The sequence below is a fragment of the Astatotilapia calliptera genome, chromosome 7, assembly GCF_900246225.1.
Source record: "Astatotilapia calliptera chromosome 7, fAstCal1.2, whole genome shotgun sequence".
Taxonomy (NCBI): domain Eukaryota; kingdom Metazoa; phylum Chordata; class Actinopteri; order Cichliformes; family Cichlidae; genus Astatotilapia; species Astatotilapia calliptera.
In genome coordinates, this window is record NC_039308.1 from 62,586,586 (window position 1) to 62,606,795 (window position 20,210).

General features: G+C 42.7%; 1 protein-coding gene across 3 annotated transcripts; it reads left to right on the top strand.

Moving 5' to 3' along the window:
- The first annotated feature begins 1,043 nt into the window (after nt 1-1,043).
- LOC113027038 (GTPase HRas) lies at nt 1,044-16,439 on the top strand. 3 transcript variants are annotated; one of them, XM_026176433.1, is made up of 6 exons: nt 1,044-1,376; nt 11,344-11,500; nt 12,281-12,459; nt 13,830-13,989; nt 14,675-14,799; nt 15,777-16,439. In XM_026176433.1, the coding sequence occupies exons 2-5, from the start codon at nt 11,390-11,392 to the stop codon at nt 14,792-14,794; spliced, it is 570 nt and encodes a 189-aa protein (XP_026032218.1). In that variant the 5' UTR covers nt 1,044-1,376; nt 11,344-11,389; the 3' UTR covers nt 14,795-14,799; nt 15,777-16,439. The 3 variants fall into 3 exon arrangements, with proteins under 3 accessions (XP_026032218.1, XP_026032219.1, XP_026032220.1); XM_026176434.1 differs by having other exon boundaries at nt 11,347-11,500; XM_026176435.1 differs by lacking the exon at nt 1,044-1,376 and adding an exon at nt 10,938-11,218.
- Nucleotides 16,440-20,210: the final 3,771 nt, after the last annotated feature.

Consider the following 20,210-nt stretch of genomic DNA (forward strand, 5'->3'; position numbering starts at 1 on the left):
TACAACTAAAGAAAATGATGCTAGTAACAAAGAGACTAAAAATACCAATTTAAATTATGTTTAGACACAACGCTGATTCATGCCTCGAGTGAGGTACATTTCTTATACTTGAATGATTCATACAGTCAGTGTTAGTGAGTGGTTGAACAAAAAAAATATTCCTCAAAAGCATTTGGGTTATGTCTACAACAAGTCCTCAGCCTTGGTCAAGCACATGGACTGAGCTACAAAATGAGTACAAAAAAATCAGTCAGTGTCCAAAGAAAATTGTTGAAACCGTCAGAAAGACTAGAGAACTAAAAACATTAAGAAAGTCTGGATCAGGAGGGGGGAAAAATTACAGAAAGGATCAGAGCACAAGCATAAAACCACAATGAGTGGCCAACTGTTGCACTTGCATGGAATAAAAAAAAATCCCAGCACCTGGAACAGAAAAATATGAAGAAAAAAAACATACAGTTAAAAAAAAAATCAACAATCCTGAATAAGTAATCTGTGAAATTGAATATGAAAAGGTTAGAAACATTACTACTTGGAGTGGACCAATAACGGTATTTTGTTTCAAAATTACATCCTACTGAGTTGTAACTACTGAAACAAAAAGTGTTACAATCACGCCTGCTCTCCCCTACCACATAATTTCGACATTACCTTTATAACTATCACCGGTTCCCAACCTTGAGTCATCACATAGAAAAACAATCATAATGTCTGGGAAGTTTTGGTGATTTAGTTTATTCGTTTTTAAACTTTGGATATTCTCAACCAAAACACTGCTAGTCATCTGTTTGGGTGGCACTTACTTTTCAGAGTGGCGAAGGGTTATGCTGGGTAGAGATGGATAATAGTAATTTTTTTTTTTTTAAAGACAGCGTTCCTGTTTGTCAAACGAATTAACTTGGCATTCATGACTTTCAGGTTTTTGCATGAATTCAGATTTACGTGCCTCTTTAAATACTCGGATTTAGCGCTTAAATGTGTAGATCCAGTGGCCTTCACAGTGGAGTTGCCAAAAATCCGACAGCACAAGAACGCCACGGTAACATGCTTGGTAACCGGGGCGGATCTATGTTTGATAGAGCTGGGCGTGGGCACTACTCTCCTCATCCCCTCCACTCTCTCTGGGAAGCACATTGTTCAACGCGGGCACATTATAGGACCCAGGACCAATGAATGCCTTGGTGCAGTTTAGCTACTTAAAATTACACCGTTTCTTACAGTGAATAGGACGCAAATACCTGAAGAAACGGGGAAAGAGACTCGGAATATTTTGTGGCTTTTTTCCGATTTCAGCGGAGAAGCAAAACAATTGAAAGATTTTCTTCTTCCTCTCCGGTAGAAACGCCGCTCCTGTCGCCAATAGACCTCTGCCTGTTGTAAGTATACTGTACACATCCTTGCTTACGAAAAATGTCGGTTTTTTTCCCCTCACCGAGAAATATGTCCTCTCTTAAGTGCTTTCAGTTATTTGGGCACCGCTGGAGATTGCGGTCCTTACAGAAAAACAGGTTAGCTAGCTATCATAACATTTTTTAATTCACGCCCGGCGAGCTTGAACATTATCCTGCTTAGAACTCAGCCTTCTTTCTACCCTGCCTACATAGAATGATTTTTCCTCCCAGCCCCTGACTGTTTTAAGCCAATTATATATTTTTTGGTAAGCGGTCTTCCTTGAGTTTGGGTGTTAAAACTTGGTTATAAAGGGATAACATGACCATCCAGGATTTCCCCCCGCTTTACCTCACTTTGAAAGAGAAACCGAAGACATTTGCAAGTGCCATTGCAATAGATGCTAATGTACCTCTGTCTTTTGTATTGTATAAGGAAAAGACTGGAGCAGGCTGTGAGGTTGCTGGTCTCGATAGTGGCGTCAGAGACAACTAGGGTGACGCCCCGTCACAGTGAATAAAAGCTATCACTGCGGAAGTGAGATTCCATTACAAGGCATTCACAAAGATGATCATTTCAAGTCTCGTATCTGATAAAAAAAATGGCTAGTAAGGTGAAAGGGATTTACAAAGACAGCACCAAACACTCAGCGAATGGCCATAGAAGCTCCTGGACAGTAAACAATTAAATGCACTCAGCATTCAAAGTAGTATCAAACATTTGAATGAGTGCCCTCTTAGGCAATACAACAGAAAGTGTTTCACTCGTGTGTTTTTCTTGGGGCTTTCCGGTACACGGTTTCTTTTTTTAATCCGCCACATCGTCACGTTCGCTGACCACAGCATCTTCTGTGAAAGTCATAATCATGCAAGTGAATGTGCATCAGTCTATATGACTACGAGAAGGAGGCTTTGCAGCGATTCTGTGTGAGTAAATATTGGTGTTGGTGTCTGTAGCGTTTTGGCAAGTCAGCTGGAAAACAGTTGGAGGTGGTCCAGTGATTGAGGTGTGAGGTCAATGTGTCTTCGTTTTTTCCTTTGAAGGTTTTTATGCAGCCAAGCAGTAAGTGTGACTCTAAAAACCAAAATTTTACGAATAACACCATTCCCTGCTGGGTTTTAGTATTGATGTGTGTGTGTGTGGGGGGGGGGGGTTGAATGGACATTAGGTGTTTTTATGTGACCCAGAAGATGCTTTCTTTGCTTTCACATTGTTTCATGAACTAAAACAACTCATTGAGATTTACCCAGAGCCCACATTTAGAGTTTTGGGGGTGTTAGGTGTCTAATGATAACCCTTGCAGCTCCTCCAACCGGCAGGCTTTTGTGTGGAGGTCAGCTGCTCTTTTTATCTCTGCTGCTGCCTCCACTGTGTCACCCTGTCCTACAAACTAAAAGGATGACCCAGTAGGGAAAAGGTCACTAGAGGCTAGTGGCTTTCAGAACAGCTAAAAGGCCTCTTTAGATAGTGAAACATTTAGAAATTTGGAAAGAAATGGTTTATTAAAAGAACCAAATTCAGCTTTGTGTTAAATTCTAGAGAAAAGAGTAAATTTTTTTAACTATGTTGTAGTCAGTTTGACCCTCCTACCAACTTCATAAAATCTGAACCAATGTCTTCACGTAATTGTGTTTCACTGGCCTGAGAGAAGAATAGCGCTTCATTCCTAAGCTGGTGGAAAACACTTAGTGTTTTGGATGCTGTTTAGAAGAATGATGTCACTGGAAAGCAGAGGGAGGGTGGGGTGGTTATCGAGACTTTAGGATGGGTCTCGGAGTCTCCGTATTTGACCGTGACACCTCCCTTGAGAGGGTCTCCTTACCATCATAGCTCCATTAAAAATCTATTATCTCTGCAGTGGGCTTGTGGCTCTGCCAGTATGGAGCCTTTAACCAATTAAGCACTTAAATGGAGACCAGAGTGCATGTTGAGGAAGACGGTCATCCATGTACCTAGCTCCTTGTGTCACGTGTGTTGAGAAGATGAAAAAGATGCAATGAAGTTTGGCTTGGAGGATTTTCATTATGTTTAATATTTTTCACTTTCTTGCTAGACTCTTCTCTTCTGTGTTTGTTATGCCCTTGGTGTATATATAGAGAGCAGTCTTCTCCCTTGCCAATGAACTCTCCTGCTACCATCTGAATTGCTGCTCTTTGCTTGCACCCTCCGTAAGCTGTCATGTAAGATTATCCTTTTGGTCCAGGCGAGGCTCTAGGGTTTCAAAATGGACTGTTAATTTCAGACCGGCGGTGGTGCACTATAAATAACCCTAAACTCAAACATGCTAAATAGTGGCCCTTGATCATATTAGAGAGCTGCTCTACAAAGGTTTTGGGAACTTTGGAATGAGATAGGTGCGGCCTGTGTGACAGCTGTGGCAGATTCATTACTGTTTTTTGTTGAATGACTAACAAAAGTCACCCTGCTGTAGGATAATTACTTTGGTCACATGTACACCATGTGTAAAAAGGACACAGACAATTGCCACATCATGAATGCAAGTTTTCACATGTGTGCAAATAAAGGTAGCAGAGTTTAACCATACGCTGAGAGCAACTCCACTCGGGATTGCAGAGGAGAAGATGGGGATATATTGTGTTTGATACAGCTATACCCAACATACCCATCTGTGTGTAGAGGAGAGCTCAGACAAAACACTCTTTTGCTTAGTCCCTGAGTGTGGATGAAATTGATGCAAGTACTAATGATTTTGACCTCCAGAGGCTGTGTCCTCGTCTTTCCTCTCTATCTACACAAAGACCCGCTCAGTATGAGCCCCTCCTGACAACAAGTGGCTGTAGAAACGCAGCACTGTCTGTGTCAGTGACTGATTTTGCTATTCATCTCCATATGTATATGAGGATTATTAATCAGCAGCTGACATGGCCTAGTTTGAGAGAAGACGGCTGTCTGCTTTCCCTCCTCTGAACTCCCAGTAGCGATGCATGGATGTGTTGAATTTGCATTTTTTAGGCTGTAAATATCACTGGCTTGGCAGGTGTACACTAGAGATCTGGTTATGTAGAAAAAAATGCTGTAACCACGTGTGTTAAATGTTGAAGAACTGTGTATGATGCTGTATTCGATTATGTAGCTATCTTTTTTTGTTTTTGTTTGGCCTAAATTCGTCATACTAATCAGTTCAGCGCACGAGTTATCACTGCCATATTGATGAATATTGGGTAAAAAGGAGGCATTTCATGCATATTTCTGTGTGAATCTCTCATAGGCTTTGGCAACATTTCATTTTTTCGAAAAAATCTCAACCCAGAATGATTTAGCTTCTTTAGTTTTAGTGCTGTGACCCCATCTAGCTCTTTCAGGCTTGAGTTTCCCTACTGGCCAACTGTCCAGGCCGCTACTGCCACAAATAGAATCCAATTCTGTGAAAAACAGTGCTTTTATTGTTAATTGTGAGGCAGCAAGTGAAATTAAGATGCACAAGTGCTCACCAGTGAGGCTTGTGGCATCTGATCAATCTCTGATTAACAATAATGTTTAGATATGACAAAACAGAGCGAATACGTGGAACAGCTGACCAACAGTATGGTTGAGTATTCAGTTTTAGTCATCAAGTGTTTCATCCTGTATGATGGCATATTGGTCATCCTGTCTTTTAGTGAACTGGAATAAGTCATATCAAATCTTTGATCTAAATGACTTGTCTATAGTTGAACATTTTATCTTGTGTCCACACTAAACGTGAAATAACTGCCGATGAGTCTATTATTGTTGATCCTTGCCCTGTCTGGAGTTTCAGCAGCCAAAGGTGTTCCAGCGTCTGCCTGCCCCACACAAGTCTCTGTTCGCCACACAGCTGCTGTTTATTTAGTTAGAGGGGGCTCTAAGGAGCTAGACTGGCTCTGCTACTCCACCAGAGTCTGCAGTCCAGCCAGGCTGATTTATTTACACTGAGGGAAAAGGAAGCTAAATGTTTAACCACAAGTTTGAGGGGTCAGTATAATTCCCTTCCTGTTGTGTTTCAGAGTTATAGCAGCAAGGGTGTTTTGACAAGGAGGTCGTTGTTGGTAATGGTGATGGTGCTCAGAGCTACCTGTTCCATTAAGGTGAAGCAGTGGCTTACGGGATGCAGGAGTGTGTGCGTTTGTGTGCTTGCGTATCATGGTGATTGAATGAGAGCAGTTAAATGACTGTGTCCTCAACTTAGCAAGTCTGGTTGTCTCTCAATCATTAACATTATTGCAGTCTTGGTTAATCTTAGTTTGTCCTAACAGCACAGGCACATACAGCCTCAGACACAAATAACCCAAACAGGACTTTTTTTTCTTTCTGAGAATGCAGATTCTATTAATACAACACCACACCCAGAGACAAATATAGAACGTCTGTTATTTTTTTCCTCTCCACAGCTAAATTGACCTTATATGTTTCATTTTCTTTTGAAATTCTGTGTCTTGTCCGGTTATTGAACTGACCACAGGCTGTGTTTATGACAGGCCACCTGTTACTTCTCTCTTTATACTGTTAGAGTTCAAGATTCACCCCAGCTATTGCTTGTACTTTCATTCCTTTGGGAGTCAAAGCACAAGAGACAGGGCGTGAGTGTTTACTGCTCAGGTCAACTGAAGCCCTGATGTTTACACTCTTAAGCGCGCAAGTAGTTTGTGTAGCAGCTATAACAAAGAGTGCATTTTATATGAGGGATGACACACGGCTCCCTGCGGAAGGTAAAAGAGCATATGTGAACTGTGCTGCTCATGAAATCCTGACAGATTGATTATACACTGCAGCAGGTGGTGCAGGTTAATGATTTTCCTCTTCAGGACCATTCAGCAAAGTGAGACACTATTAATGAGCATGTGGAGATGTTTAACCCACATGTGCCCGTCTTTTATGCTAAATGAGACATAGTTTAAACTTTTGAGGAAGAGAGATTTAGGGTTACACTGGGTGTTAAGTAAAGTTAGTGTTAATAGTGAACTGTTTTGTTTAGGAGGACTTATAATATACGAGTTTTCACCTTGAATATTTATCAGAGTCATTTTGCATTAGTCACGGTTCAAAATGAGTCTTATTTGTCTCATGCTGGGGGGCTCACTGTCTGAAACAAGCTGTTTTAGCTGCTCTCCCTTTAAGGTCACCCTCCCTTTTTTTTGAACCAGCCCATATTATATATAGACTGTATATACACTTTAGATTCATTGTATAGTACAATTATGACAACCGAGGCTTTGCTGTTTGAAAGACAGATATTTGACGTAGAGGTGGCGTCTAGAGGTTGTTGGTCTAAATTGTCAAACAGAAAGTGAAACTATGCTTCTGTTAAGACACATGGCTTTCTATCATTTATAACTGTTCTCAGTTACTTTCCTCTTAGGTCTTTAACCAGATATGACATCATTATTATTCCACTCATTATTACTACAATGTCAAACTGTAACCATAGTAGAGTCCTGTAGTTACAATGGGCCTCCAGCACACTTGTTGTTAGTCATAGATTTGTAGCCGATTTAATGTTATAAAACCAGCACAACAAGTTCATATCAGTCAGTAATAAATCTAACTCATCATGTCTTCTACTCAGAAGCTATTTGGTATTCATGTACAGACACAAACCAGTGCAAAGACACGTACCCACAGGTCATCTTCCCCCACCACAGCGTTGCTGGCCAGTAAAATTCCAGTGTTAAAGAGAAAGTAGTCATATGGTTTTTCTGTTATGTTCTGTGGCAAAGTGAGACTCATTGTATGGACAGCTGACCATTTGCAGCTTCACCTAGTTTGGTGGTGAAATGAGCAAAATTGTAATATACGCAAGTTTTCCCACATTTTTAAGCATGCAAAAATCTATTACACTGGAAAAACATCTCATTAATATTTGAATAACTTGGTTTTTCTCCCAGTTTTAATCATTTCTCCTAAATTTATGTAGGTTTGAGTGTGCCCATTTCAGGTAACATAAAATTCAAATTCAAATTTTATTTGTCACACACACACAACCATACACAGTATGACATGGGGGTGAAATGCTTGTAGCTGTACAATGCCCGACCATTAAATGACAGAAGAAAAGTTTTACAATATTTACAATTTACTACAAAAATTTACAAATTAACTTAGGAATTTACAGTAAAGAATGTGCAAATAGCAGAAGAGATTATAAAGATAAGGATTATAAATTATAGGAATTATAGGATTATAGGAAATGTGTGGTGGTGCGTGTGGTAACGTGTGTGAGAGTCCAGTCTTATAGTGACGTGTTGGGAGAGTCCAGTATTACACCTGGTTCAGGCCCCGAATAGCCTGGGGGAAGAAGCTCCTCTTCATTCTCTCTGTTTTGGCCTTAAGGGAGTGGAAGCGCTTCCCAGACCTCAACAGTGAGAAGAGTCCATTGTTGGGATGGGAGAGGTCCATCATAATCTTCCTAGCTTTGGACTTGCACCGCTTGGTGTAGATGGACAGCAGGTCAGGGAGCTCTGATTGAATGATGCGTTCTGCCGAGCGCACCACCCTTTGCAGATCTCGTCTGTCCTGCTTGGTGCTGTTCCCAAACCAGGTGCAGATGTTTGACGTCAGGACGCTCTCGATGGTGCAGGAGTAGAAGTTCTTGAGCACCTTCAGTGGCAGATGGAAGTCTCTAAGTCTTCTGAGGAAGAAGAGGTGTTGATGTGACAGGACCATGACAGGTCCTGAGTGATGTGGACACCCAGGTATCGGAAACTGTCCACTCTCTCCACTGGCGTGCCACTGATGATGAGGGGTTTGTAATTCCTCGCCTGCTTTGTAGTGAAGTCCACGATCAGCTCCTTAGTCTTGCTGATGTTTAGGAGGAGGTTATTCTCCTGGCACCAGGTCTCCAGGTTCCTAATCTCCTCCAGGTAGGCCGTCTCGATGTTGTCGGAGATCAGGCCCACAACAGCAGTGTCGTCAGCAAACTTGACAATGGAGGTGGTGTCGGATGTGGCTACACAGTCATAAGTGTACAGTGAGTACAGCAGGGGGCTTAAAACACAGCCCTGAGGCACTCCAGTGCTGAGTGAGATGGAGGGGGAGACTTGTTTTCCTACCCTCACTGATTGGGGTCTGTCTGTGAGGAAGTTGAGGATCCACTGACACAGTGATGAGCTGAGTCCTAGATCCGTCAACTTGGTGAAAAGCTTAGAGGGAATTATTGTGTTGAATGCTGAACTGTAGTCCACGAACAGCATCCTAACATAATTCCCTCTGCCAGTGTCCAGGTGACTCAGGGATGTGTGGAGCAGGTGAGATATGGCATCGTCTGTGGAACGATTAGTCCGGTAAGCAAGCTGAAGTGAGTCGATGGTGGGAGGAAGTGAAGAAGTGATGTGATCTCTCATCAGTCTTTCAAAACACTTCATCACAATTGAAGTCAGTGCTACTGGACGGTTGTCATTGTGGCAAGCGGGCTGTTGTTTCTTTGGAACAGGGACAATAATGGACCGTTTGAAGCACGTGGGAACCACAGCTTGGGCCAGGGAGAGGTTGAAGATCTCCGTGAACACCGGTGCTAGTTGATCAGCGCAGGCTCTAAGGACCCGGCCAGGGATTGCATCTGGTCCTGCTGCCTTCCTGGTGTTCACCCTCCTGAAGGTGTTCCTCACGGCATGCTCTGTGATGACGAATGCATTTTCTTCACTGGTGCACTCCGAGCGCGCACAGCTGTTTGTTGTTTTAATTGCTGCGGCGTCGAAGCGAGCATAAAACGTGTTCAGCTCATCAGCCAGTGAAGCATCTGCATTCATCATTGAAGAAGCTGGTCGTTTATAGTCCGTTATAGTCCGCAGTCCTTTCCACAGGCTCCTAGAGTCGCACTGTCGTAGCTGTGACTCTAGTTTTTCCCCGTAGCTCCGCTTTGCCTTTCGGACCGCGCTGCGCACGTTGTAGGACGCAGCCTTGTATAGGTCCATATTACCGGAGACAAGCCCTTCATTGTAGGCAGCGGTGCGTGATCTCAGAGCGTCGCGGATGTTTTTATCCACCCACGGCTTCTGGTTGGGAAACGTTCGGATGATAGTTCTTTCTGCTGTGTCGTCCGCTAGTTTCCCGATAAATCCCACAACCGCTTCCGTAAACCTGTTGATGTCATCAGAGCTGCGCCGAAACATGTCCCAGTCTGCGTCATCCAGTGCGTCCTGCAGCGCGGCCACCGATTGGTCCGTCCAGCGAGCGACCTCCCTCCTGATTGGTGGTTGCTGCTTTAGCCTTTGTTTGTAAGCAGGTATGAGTAAGATGGCGGAATGGTCCGATTTTCCAAATGCCGGCAGGGGCTGAGCCTTGTAACAGTTCTTGAACGGGGTGTAGCAGTGGTCTAATGTCCTCGTGCCCCGGGTGGGGCAGTTGATGTGCTGGTGAAGGTTGTGAAATGTCCGTTTGAGATTCACTCTGTTAAAATCTCCCATAACAATGAGTGCGGCATCTCGGTGAAGTGTTTGTTGATGTGTGAGAGCCTCATGTAGCTCACATAAGGCAGTGTCCAAGTCCGCGTGAGGCGGAATGTAAACAGTGCAGGCAATGACCGCAGTGAATTCCCGAGGGAGATAGAAAGGGCGACACTTAACGATCAAAAGCTCCAGATTGGGCGAGCAAGAGCGTGTGAGTGGGGAGATGTTTGTGCTGTCGCACCATCTGTTGTTCACCATCAAACACACTCCACCACCTCTTTTCTTCCCCGACTCCATTGTCCTGTCCATGCGGTAAACCGAAAAGAACCCCGTCGGCTGCACGGCGTGGTCTGGTATCGCTGGGTTCAGCCAAGTCTCGGTGAAGCAGAGGAGGTTGCAGTCCCGGATGTCTCTCTGGAACTTGATTCTGGCTCTGAGGTCATCAAGCTTGTTCTCGATGGATTGAACATTGGCTAGCAGGATACTGGGCATGGGTGCGCGGTGTGCGCGAGCCCGTAGCCTGTTCCTGATGCCGGCTCTTTTACCTCGAGGCCGTCGCTTAGGGTCGCGTCCTTTGTTCTCTCTCAGGATCTCCTTTGGCCAGGTTGGGTCCGGAGTTAAACATGGTGAAATGTTCGTGTACTGCAGACCAATAGAAACCAAAGTGTCTCTACTGTAGCGGATTTGTGTGTTTTGCATGATGCCCATGCAAGATTATCGCAGATATAGCAAAAAGTGACGAAAAACTGCAAAAAGTGGAGAAGTTAGGGCAGAGCATCCAGCACGGCAGCCGACCTCACCGGCGCCATTTTGTACCATTTTGTACATTTTGTAAAATTGATATCGCGCATGTTTCCTCGCGAGACTTGCGTATTTCTTTAATAACATGGCTTGATTTATGGTTAACTTGACCACGTTACATCGACTGGACATATTAAGTGGGTGTGGTGGAGCGTAGGGGGCAACTGCAGGCACACCTGGGGGTCATAAAATTGTAACCCTCCTGGATGGATCGCTGTAGAGTGAATCAACAAGAAATCCTTCATAACAACAGTCTCGTAGATAGTGATTTACCTCATCGTTAAAATGAAACAGTGGAAGAGTTTTAAATATATTTTTAGAATTATTTTATTAAAAATGTTCTAGTATTGACTCAATTTGATCTTTATTAATATGTATTTGTTTATTTTTGGATCACTGTCCCTGTATGGTCGAGGGTAGACCTCAGTAATCTAAACCCTGAGTGATATGGATCTATCTGCCAGTGTGATGCCCCTCCTTTTTCTCTCTTACTCCCTCTCATGCACACTTTTTGCTGCTAACACTGAGCGGGAGAGGACTGGAACATTGAGTACCTTCAGCACATTTTTCACATTCCCCTTTGAGGGTCTCAACTACAGCCCCCACTGCATGCACACACTTCAGCATACACAACCACTCGTGTTTCTCACCAGTGGGCATTAATGGTATTGTCATATGTTTTGTCTGTACCACCAATTGAGGACATGTCAATCTTGACACGTGCTTGTCAAAACTGTGTGTCATGTTTATTTTGGTCATTATACTAACCTGCACCTTTTCCTCTCTCCAGCAGCGGTGGTTGTGTGTGAGTGTGTGGTTGAGCTGCAGCTGCGAACATGACGGAGTATAAGCTGGTGGTGGTGGGAGCTGGAGGCGTGGGCAAGAGTGCACTTACCATACAGCTGATCCAGAACCACTTTGTGGATGAATATGACCCCACAATAGAGGTATGACGTGCTTCTACGTGTTCTGTACATTATTCCTGCAGCAGTTATCTTTAGATGAAGTATTTCCCCTTGAACTGTTGTGTGCTTCTGCGACATTCTTTAAAATGGTTCATGTGCAGTCTTTGCGTAATTAGATGTTTTATATAAATGTCCGACCACACAGTCTAAACCAAGTTACTTTAATTAATTAACTTCTGTGGCAATCCTCCAAATGACAAGGCTTGAAAGAAATCCATAATTTCAGAAAAGAGAAAAGCATTTTCTCCACCTTTTACTCAATATTTTCCTGAGGAAAAAGACACTGGAATATATTGCAGAGCAAAGAGGAAGGCCAGTGAGAATGTCTTCTCCTGTCTTTTCTCCCCTTTTTCTCCCTCTCTATCCCTCTCTTTCTCACCACGCCTGCCTCTGGCCAGACAATGTCCTTTTTGTGTATTTGCATTCCTGGCCCCTATGCTCTAACAAACAAAGGGACAGCACTCCCATGTTTTTGTGACTGCATGTTGGAAGGCTAAACATTGGCTCTGATACCCTGCTCCTCTGATCTCTTGATTTTCATTTGACCTGAAAGTGAGGAGGGAATTTAACAAAGTAACCTAAGTTGATTACAGTCAAGCAACATTCAGTCACTGACATAGTGTCCCTATAGTATACTTCTTTGCCCTGAGTGACCCAGGGTAAGAATCTGCAATGGACCACCGGTTACATTAAGGTGAACTATCAGTTTTGTGTGATGTCTTTAGCACTTCTCTAAAAGTGCAAGTTTGTCTTTTTCTGCAGGACTCATACAGGAAGCAGGTTGTGATCGACGGGGAGACCTGCCTGTTGGACATCCTGGACACTGCAGGTCAAGAGGAGTACAGCGCCATGAGGGATCAGTACATGAGGACGGGGGAGGGCTTCCTGTGTGTCTTCGCCATCAACAATACCAAGTCTTTTGAGGACATTCACCAGTATAGGTGTGTCTAAGAGTAATGCAAAGAAAGAGAACTGGAAAATGTGCACCTCTGTATTTCTTGGCCAGACCGTAGGCCTGTTGGGGTGGAGCTCCGGTGCTAAATCATGTCTGTTAGCTTCTCTGGATGTGCATATGCAGTGTGTGTTAGAGGGACTCCCGTGGGGTCTGCAGGAAAAGGGCTTTATATACGTGTGTGCCAGCTCTCTGCAGTACTTGATGATGTCATGCTGTAGCGTTTAACACGGCTAAAGAAAGCTTAGCTCCCAACTGGAGGCTTACAGCACGATGCCAATGAAATCGATCCTGACTCAATTAGAGAAGCAGGGAGAGGTAGCGCTCCCAAGGACAGGGAAGGAGAAAGGGAGGGTGGGGGTGAGAGTTTCAGCTGGAAGTGACAGTGTTTTCTCTCTTTGCCACATTTTGTCTTTCTCATCACATTAGGCATCCACTTGCTGGTCTTGCATGAGGCTACACTTTAAGTCACAGGTTTCCAGAGTGTGTAAATGTACATTTGTTTGGCCTGTTGCCATTGCAACTCAGTTGTTTTGGACCCTGCTTTAGCATAACTGCTCTTAAACCATACAGGTATGCAGTGCACTTTGGCTCAGTGCCCAGTTAAATGTTTTGAGTTATCTAGACATCTGCTGCCTGTATTTACAGGCAACAATTGTTTGTGACAAGAAATAAAACCCACAAAAACTTTCCCCCCCCACTATCAGTGCTGACTAGCACTACATGGCAGAGCAGTGTTCATCCATGTACAAAAACACCAAATAAAGACCAATCCACAACTCTTTAAAGCTAAACTTTAAGCACTCGCCTTAATACCAGGTATACAAGTATCTGTGGTTTGATAGGGTAACTTGTTTGCTTTGACATCAAAACTCAGAGCAAGTGTTGTCATAATTACCATTGGGAGTATTGACTGCAGATGGGTTTGGCTGACTGTACTGCAGGCTATACTGGGGCTGATTGAGAAGAAAGGCTGGGCTGATGGAGTGATCTGACCCTCTCCTCTCACTCAGTCCCCCCTGGCTGCATGGCATTTGGCACTTGCTGCTGTAGTGATGAGGTAATGCTGTTTGCCGCCTGCCTGTTGTCCACCCACCCACCCACCCACCCTCCCTCCTTCAGCAGTGCAGCACAGCACAGCACAGCCCAGCACCGGTAGGCACTAGCTCTTCCTCTGGGTCCTAAAGTTCCCCGGGTGGTTGGTTCTCCAGGGGTGGAGCTGTTGATGATGCTGGGAGGATCTCAGCCAACAGACATGTAACTGTGGCTAAATAAAGTGCTTGGATGTATCAAGGAACAAAAATAATAATAAGGAAATGAAATAAACTAAATTTTCAATTTTCTTGTTTTGCAACGCAGAGAACAGATTAAGCGTGTTAAGGATTCCGATGATGTTCCCATGGTCCTTGTGGGAAACAAATGTGACCTCCCTGCGCGCACGGTGGACACGAGGCAAGCCCATGAGCTCGCTCGCTCCTATGGCATCCCCTACATTGAGACCTCTGCCAAAACACGGCAGGTAAGCAGTTTACATAAAGTAAGGAGCAACATAAAGTTTTTCCGCAGAGGAATACTTTTCTCGTGTCCTGCCTCTTTTATTGGCGTTTGAATCTTTAAAATTCCTCATATGCTAATTTTGCTGCATCATTATGTTATCTGCAGGTTATGTCAGTGTTCTTATTTAGGCTGTGTAATTTCACATTTTGCAAAAATATTCATGCGCATCTTACAGCAGACCATGCGCTATGATGTGATTTGTGTTGCTGGGAACATTTTATTATGCTGCAGGCAGTGACTCATAGCCAGGTTACCTTGGCTTGAGAACAGAGCTACAGTATTTGAAAGGGCTCATAAGGACCAGTTGCCTCACAGCTCCCACTGTCTGTGACTCACTGTGACACATTATGTAGGTACATACATACTCGCATTCATCGCTACACCTGCAGAATATCTGTCACTCAAAAGGAAATGCAAGAAGTAAAGAAATGCAGTCTTTTTAGTCATCATGATTTCTTGACAACGTATTTAATAATTCTCAGTGCACGCAATGATTAAGGTTGTCATGGTAATGTTGCCAATTGGTGAGCACACCTAAAAGCTTTGCTGTCAATCAGAAGACGTGCATTTAATATGGGAGCCTTGAAAGGGAGTGTTTTAAGTGCCTGGATTTTTCTGTATGTCTGTGTGTTTGCGTGTGTTTACAGGGAGTAGAGGACGCCTTCTACACACTGGTTAGAGAGATCAGGCAGCATAAGTTGAGGAAGTTGAACCCACCCGATGAGAGTGGTCAAGACTGTATGAGCTGTCGCTGTGTGGTGTCGTGATGCAGGTGAGAAATTATATACACAGTAATGGTCACCAAATCAGTTTGCAAAGCTAAGTTGTGAATGCATGGAATGATGGAATTCACTGGCTTTGGGGAAGGTTTACCTTTAAAGGGACATATCATTACAAGTTAATACAAAGTTGTTCACCTTTATCCTGTTAGGGTGGGAGCTGGCCTCTTCCAAGCCCCCAACCATAGAGTACAAGCAGCCACTGATTGATGAGTATGAAAATGATGTTATATGCTATTGTAACTGAACATGTAAGGGAGATTTTGGACTGATATGTTAGGTAGCACCAGAGTCACACATAAATTTTGGAAATATTTTCTCAGAGCTCCAGAGCCTGAGCGATCAAAGCACATGGTAGCCCAAAGCTCTATTGCAGGGGTATCAAAAATACAGCCCAGGGGCCAGAACTCACCCACCAAAGACTCCGATCTGGCCCACAGGACAGCTTTGGAAAGGCCATATATTTTGAAGTTTTACCATTTTTCCTTCCGATAAAAAACTTCATATTACACTAAAGTAATTAACAAATAGGTGAGCATTTAAATAAGAAAATGTCTATGATTTTTCACCATCTACAATATAAAATTCCATTGTAGATAGTCCTTTTACAATAAAAAAGGCAATGAGCTACTTTTTCTGTAATTTGATACATTTATTACTTATAATTTAGTCCCAAAGAGTCATGCTGACAGATTTCTTCCATTTACTATAGAATTATTTCTTTATCATGCAGAGAAACTGAGACATAGTACTTGCAATGGCAGAAAGGGGTGCTTCACTGGTCTGGCCCACTTAAGGTCAAACATGGAAAATGAGCTTGATATCTCTGTTCTGTTGGTTTCACCATTCATTTGTTGACCACCTGTAACTCTGTGTAGATGATGCTCATTGTAAAAAAAAAAAAAAGCACTTTTGAAACAATCTGAGTTTTAAAACTTTAATTATATCTTGTGTCACTTTCTTTGCCCAGCTCACTGCTACATGTTGAGAAACGCTACGGCACAAAGTGGCAGCATGGACTTAAGGACTGGAAGATGAAACAACCCAACGATGAAAACAAAAACTTTTCCAACAAAAGGATGATTGAAACAAAAGCCCTGACAGAAACCATCAGGGCTGACTGAACTATAGACTTGTATGGAAAGGGGAATATTGGACTGTTGCCTAAGTGGCTAGCGGAACTAGACTGGTCCAGCCCCATCTTTTTTGTTGGTCCACATCGACCTGTGAGCAACACCACTAATGACTCTTTGTCAGCTGCAATGTGGCATCGCTGGGTAGCTCCACAACTTTCCTGCTAACTTATTGTTTTCAGTCTCAACACTGGTAATTGGGGGGGCGGGTATCTCACCTCCGCCCTCCTTAAAAGCCTGATTCCACTCCCCATCCCCCACCTAGCTGCTGGAAGGAATGAGTGACTTCAGTGGAAAGAACTGGAATTGACTTTTAGTTAACCCAACACCTCTCATGCTAACCCATCCCATTCCCGCTTCACCCTACCTGCCTTTGGTTTCTTTTGAATGGCAATGAAATCCCTGCGCTCTAACTGGATACAGGGGGTGGATGCTGACATGGGAAAGACTGTATTTTTTGTTGTTTATCAATTAGCCTACCTGTAAAATAACAAAAAAAAAACAACTTTGATTTTTGTATTTGATATGAAACATTTATTTTTGATTGGCAGTTTTGAAAGTGCTTATTTCAGCTGGCACCTGGTTTGACATTTTTTTGACCTGCCTGAGGTAGTTGAAGATCCTTTTGGACTAGATCTCTTGAATGGAGAATTTCTAGATAGATGGCTTACCGCTGCCTTCTCTCTTTACAGATGTTTCATTGCGAGTCGTCTTGTGGAATAATAATAGTAATGGTTAGTGTACGTAGATTCTGGTGCAATAGAATAATTTACTTTCCAAATTACAAAGTATTGGGAATATACCCTCTGTCATGACTACTTATTTTTCTGCTTTACTTTTTGTTTAAGAAGGAGAGGTACCGTGCATGAAAATGTAGTTGTTGTTATCTTTGCAGTTGCAAAAGCACGATAGGTTGCCTGTAGAATGGGATAAATACCTTAAAGTTGGCAGCGAGTCGATTAAAAAAAAACAAAACAGCAATGCAAAAAGTCTCTGCATTTCATTTTAGTAGCTGTATGGTGTACAACAGCTATTTTTAGATTGCAAGAATCACTCCTTGTGGACGAAAAGGCTCAGGAATTGGTGTCCCGGAGGATATCTATCAGTCCAGGAAACCAGGGTTAATAGATGTCATAAGTTAGTTTTTGCAAAGTGTAATGCACAAGTCCTGCCTCAGAGTAAAACTTCAGTTTTTCCACACACCAGACTATCCTCACACTGCTCTGCTTTATCTGCCACTTTCAGCTTTTCAAAGGAACAATATCAAGTCAGGTGCTAGTCATGTCAGAACCATATTTACTGTATATGTGGGACTATTGTGTGTAACAGGTGTAAGGAGCAGGATATGGGAGTGCATTGTTTTGTGTTTCTTATTACAGACAGGCTTGTGCGCTCCGTAACCGGATTAATTTGCTGCCTGAATAAAAAGACTGATGTGTGTTTACTTTGCCTTATCTGTTAGCTAGGTCGTACCTCATGTGTGCAGCGAGATGGTCATCTGTTCAGTTTGCTGAATTGTTTGTTTGTTTTAACTATGTGTGCAAAAAAAAAAAAAAGACACGAGTGTGTTGACTTTCGACATGCGCTGTACAGAATTTGAAAGACAGGTCCCTAAAAACACTACACAGACGGGCTTTTCTGTAGTAATGAACTTTAGAGAGAACCCAGCATGAGCCAATTTGTCATAATCAAATATTCATGACATTTCAGTTCTATCACATTGGAACATGTGATAGTGATTTGACTAAATTGTTGCATTTAGCACAGATTATATCTAGATTATAGTAGTTCACTGAATTGGGCATGTGTCGAAATGTGCCGAGTCCTAAACACTACAAGCCTGTTGCTTCAAATCCAAAGCTCTGATGTAACAGATGACAAACTTTATCTGGCCATTGTCCTTCTTTTAAAGGAAACAGTGTTTTTATTTTTTGACCTAATTGATATTGTACATGCAAATGAACTCTCTTTCACTCTCACCATTGCTTACAGAAATATGACCAGTCTAATTACTGTCTGGATGATGGTGGTCAGGTTTTGTGTTCTTTTCTCTGCTTGGAGGAAGGATATGAACTGTGAATGTGTTTGACTCTCTTGATACTGTTTGAAAGAAGCCTCGATTTTACAATTTATATTGCTTACATTATTTGAGGGATAATCGTAGGGGCCCTACTTTTGGCTGTGTTGTACCCAGCTTTTATTTTTCATCCACTGTACTCAGACATTTCAATGGAAAAGGAGCGTGGAGTTTGTAGTATGTAATTACAGTCCTTGTGGTATCCTTGTTAATCTTTAAACAGTACATCCATGATATAATAATACCATAGAATTTCACAAATCTATGCATTCAGATTACCATTGCATTAGAAAAAGCATCATGTTGTCGCAATACTCAGCCAGTGAACCACCAGTATACATGTCTGAAAACCTGGCGAGCATGACAAAGACTTTCAGGACCATTGGGGGTTTTGCACAAGGATTCGGTGGGCTCAAGGGCTTGTTTGTCCCCTTGCAGACTGTGGAATGGGCGCGTGGATGGATTTTGTGAAAAAAATGTCAACTGTTTAGCTATTTAAGATGTATTTACTCTTTGAAAATGTGGCAAATGTATTGCAGGACAGGAATAAAGATGTCAAGATCAAACTGCTTTGGTCCACTCGCCACCAAACTTTTGTTCTTAAGTTTGTGATTTGCTTCCCCCTGCAGGCTACTATGTGTATTCTGCCGTGAAGTTGAAGGACTGGGACAGCTTTGGTTTAATATTGCTTTTGTCTTATAATAAAAGCTGATGACATATATAGATATTCTTGATAAATGTTTTATATTTAACTGCTTATAAGGAAGAGTCCCAGTGTACAACAGCATGAGGCCTATATAATGTGAGAAAATACAGCTCTGATAAGGGGTTCAAAGGGCAATCATAAACCCTGTTTACACATGATTCTACCATAAAACACTGCAGTGACAACAAATTTAATATTGCACAACTGAACTTTAATGTGTAATGTGTAGTTTTTAAAACCCTTCAGGATGGTTAGATGTTAGAAGAAATTAAAATATTACATTTAAGTTATAGTGATAACAAGCGATAGGGCCCTACATTCATTAATGAAAACTGGGCGGTGACCATGTAGTGAATAAGGGAGCAGGCTTTCAAAAGAAGCCTTGGTTTAAAAAAAAAAAGTTTGATTGATGTGGGATTCACACTTGTTAGTTATTTGGCTTACTTTGCAACTGAATTCAATAAAAGTCAGCAATAGTGGGTCAGGCTTGTGTATTTCAGTCACCTCCAGCATCTGAAAAAGAAGGAAGGACTAAACAAGGAACATTGTATAGTATAAGAAAATCACTGAAGTGTATTACGTATTTCCCAGTTTTACATGAGTAAATGGTATCTATGATATTAAATTAGCTCAACTACAGGGAGTGCAGAATTATTAGGCAAATGAGTATTTTGTCCACATCATCCTCTTCATGCATGTTGTCTTACTCCAAGCTGTATAGGCTCGAAAGCCTACTACCAATTAAGCATATTAGGTGATGTGCATCTCTGTAATGAGAAGGGGTGTGGTCTAATGACATCAACACCCTATATCAGGTGTGCATAATTATTAGGCAACGTCCTTTCCTTTGCCAAAATGGGTCAAAAGAAGGACTTGACAGGCACAGAAAAGTCAAGAATAGTGAGATATCTTGCAGAGGGATGCAGCAGTCTCAAAATTGCAAAGCTTCTGAAGCGTGATCATCGAACAATCAAGCGTTTCATTCAAAATAGTCAACAGGGTCGCAAGAAGCGTGTGGAAAAACCAAGGCGCCAAATAACTGCCCATGAACTGAGAAAAGTCAAGCGTGCAGCTGCCAAGATGCCACTTGCCACCAGTTTGGCCATATTTCAGAGCTGCAACATCACTGGAGTGCCCAAAAGCACAAGGTGTGCAATACTCAGAGACATGGCCAAGGTAAGAAAGGCTGAAAGACGACCACCACTGAACAAGACACACAAGCTGAAACGTGAAGACTGGGCCAAGAAAGACTGATTTTTCTAAGGTTTTATGGACTGATGAGATGAGAGTGAGTCTTGATGGGCCAGATGGATGGGCCCGTGGCTGGACTGGTAAAGGGCAGAGAGCTCCAGTCCGACTCAGACACCAGCAAGGTGGAGGTGGAGTACTGGTTTGGGCTGGTATCATCAAAAATGAGCTTGTGGGGCCTTTTCGGGTTGAGGATGGAGTCAAGCTCAACTCCCAGTCCTACTGCCAGTTTCTGGAAGA

Bases quoted from the DNA above. Each gene is read 5' to 3' on its own strand.
- LOC113027038 (XM_026176433.1), top strand. From the start codon at position 11,390: ATGACGGAGTATAAGCTGGTGGTGGTGGGAGCTGGAGGCGTGGGCAAG. The intron at 12,460-13,829 runs GTGTGTCTAAGA...TTTGCAACGCAG, and splicing joins GAGGACATTCACCAGTATAG to AGAACAGATTAAGCGTGTTA. The intron at 13,990-14,674 runs GTAAGCAGTTTA...GTGTGTTTACAG, and splicing joins CCTCTGCCAAAACACGGCAG to GGAGTAGAGGACGCCTTCTA.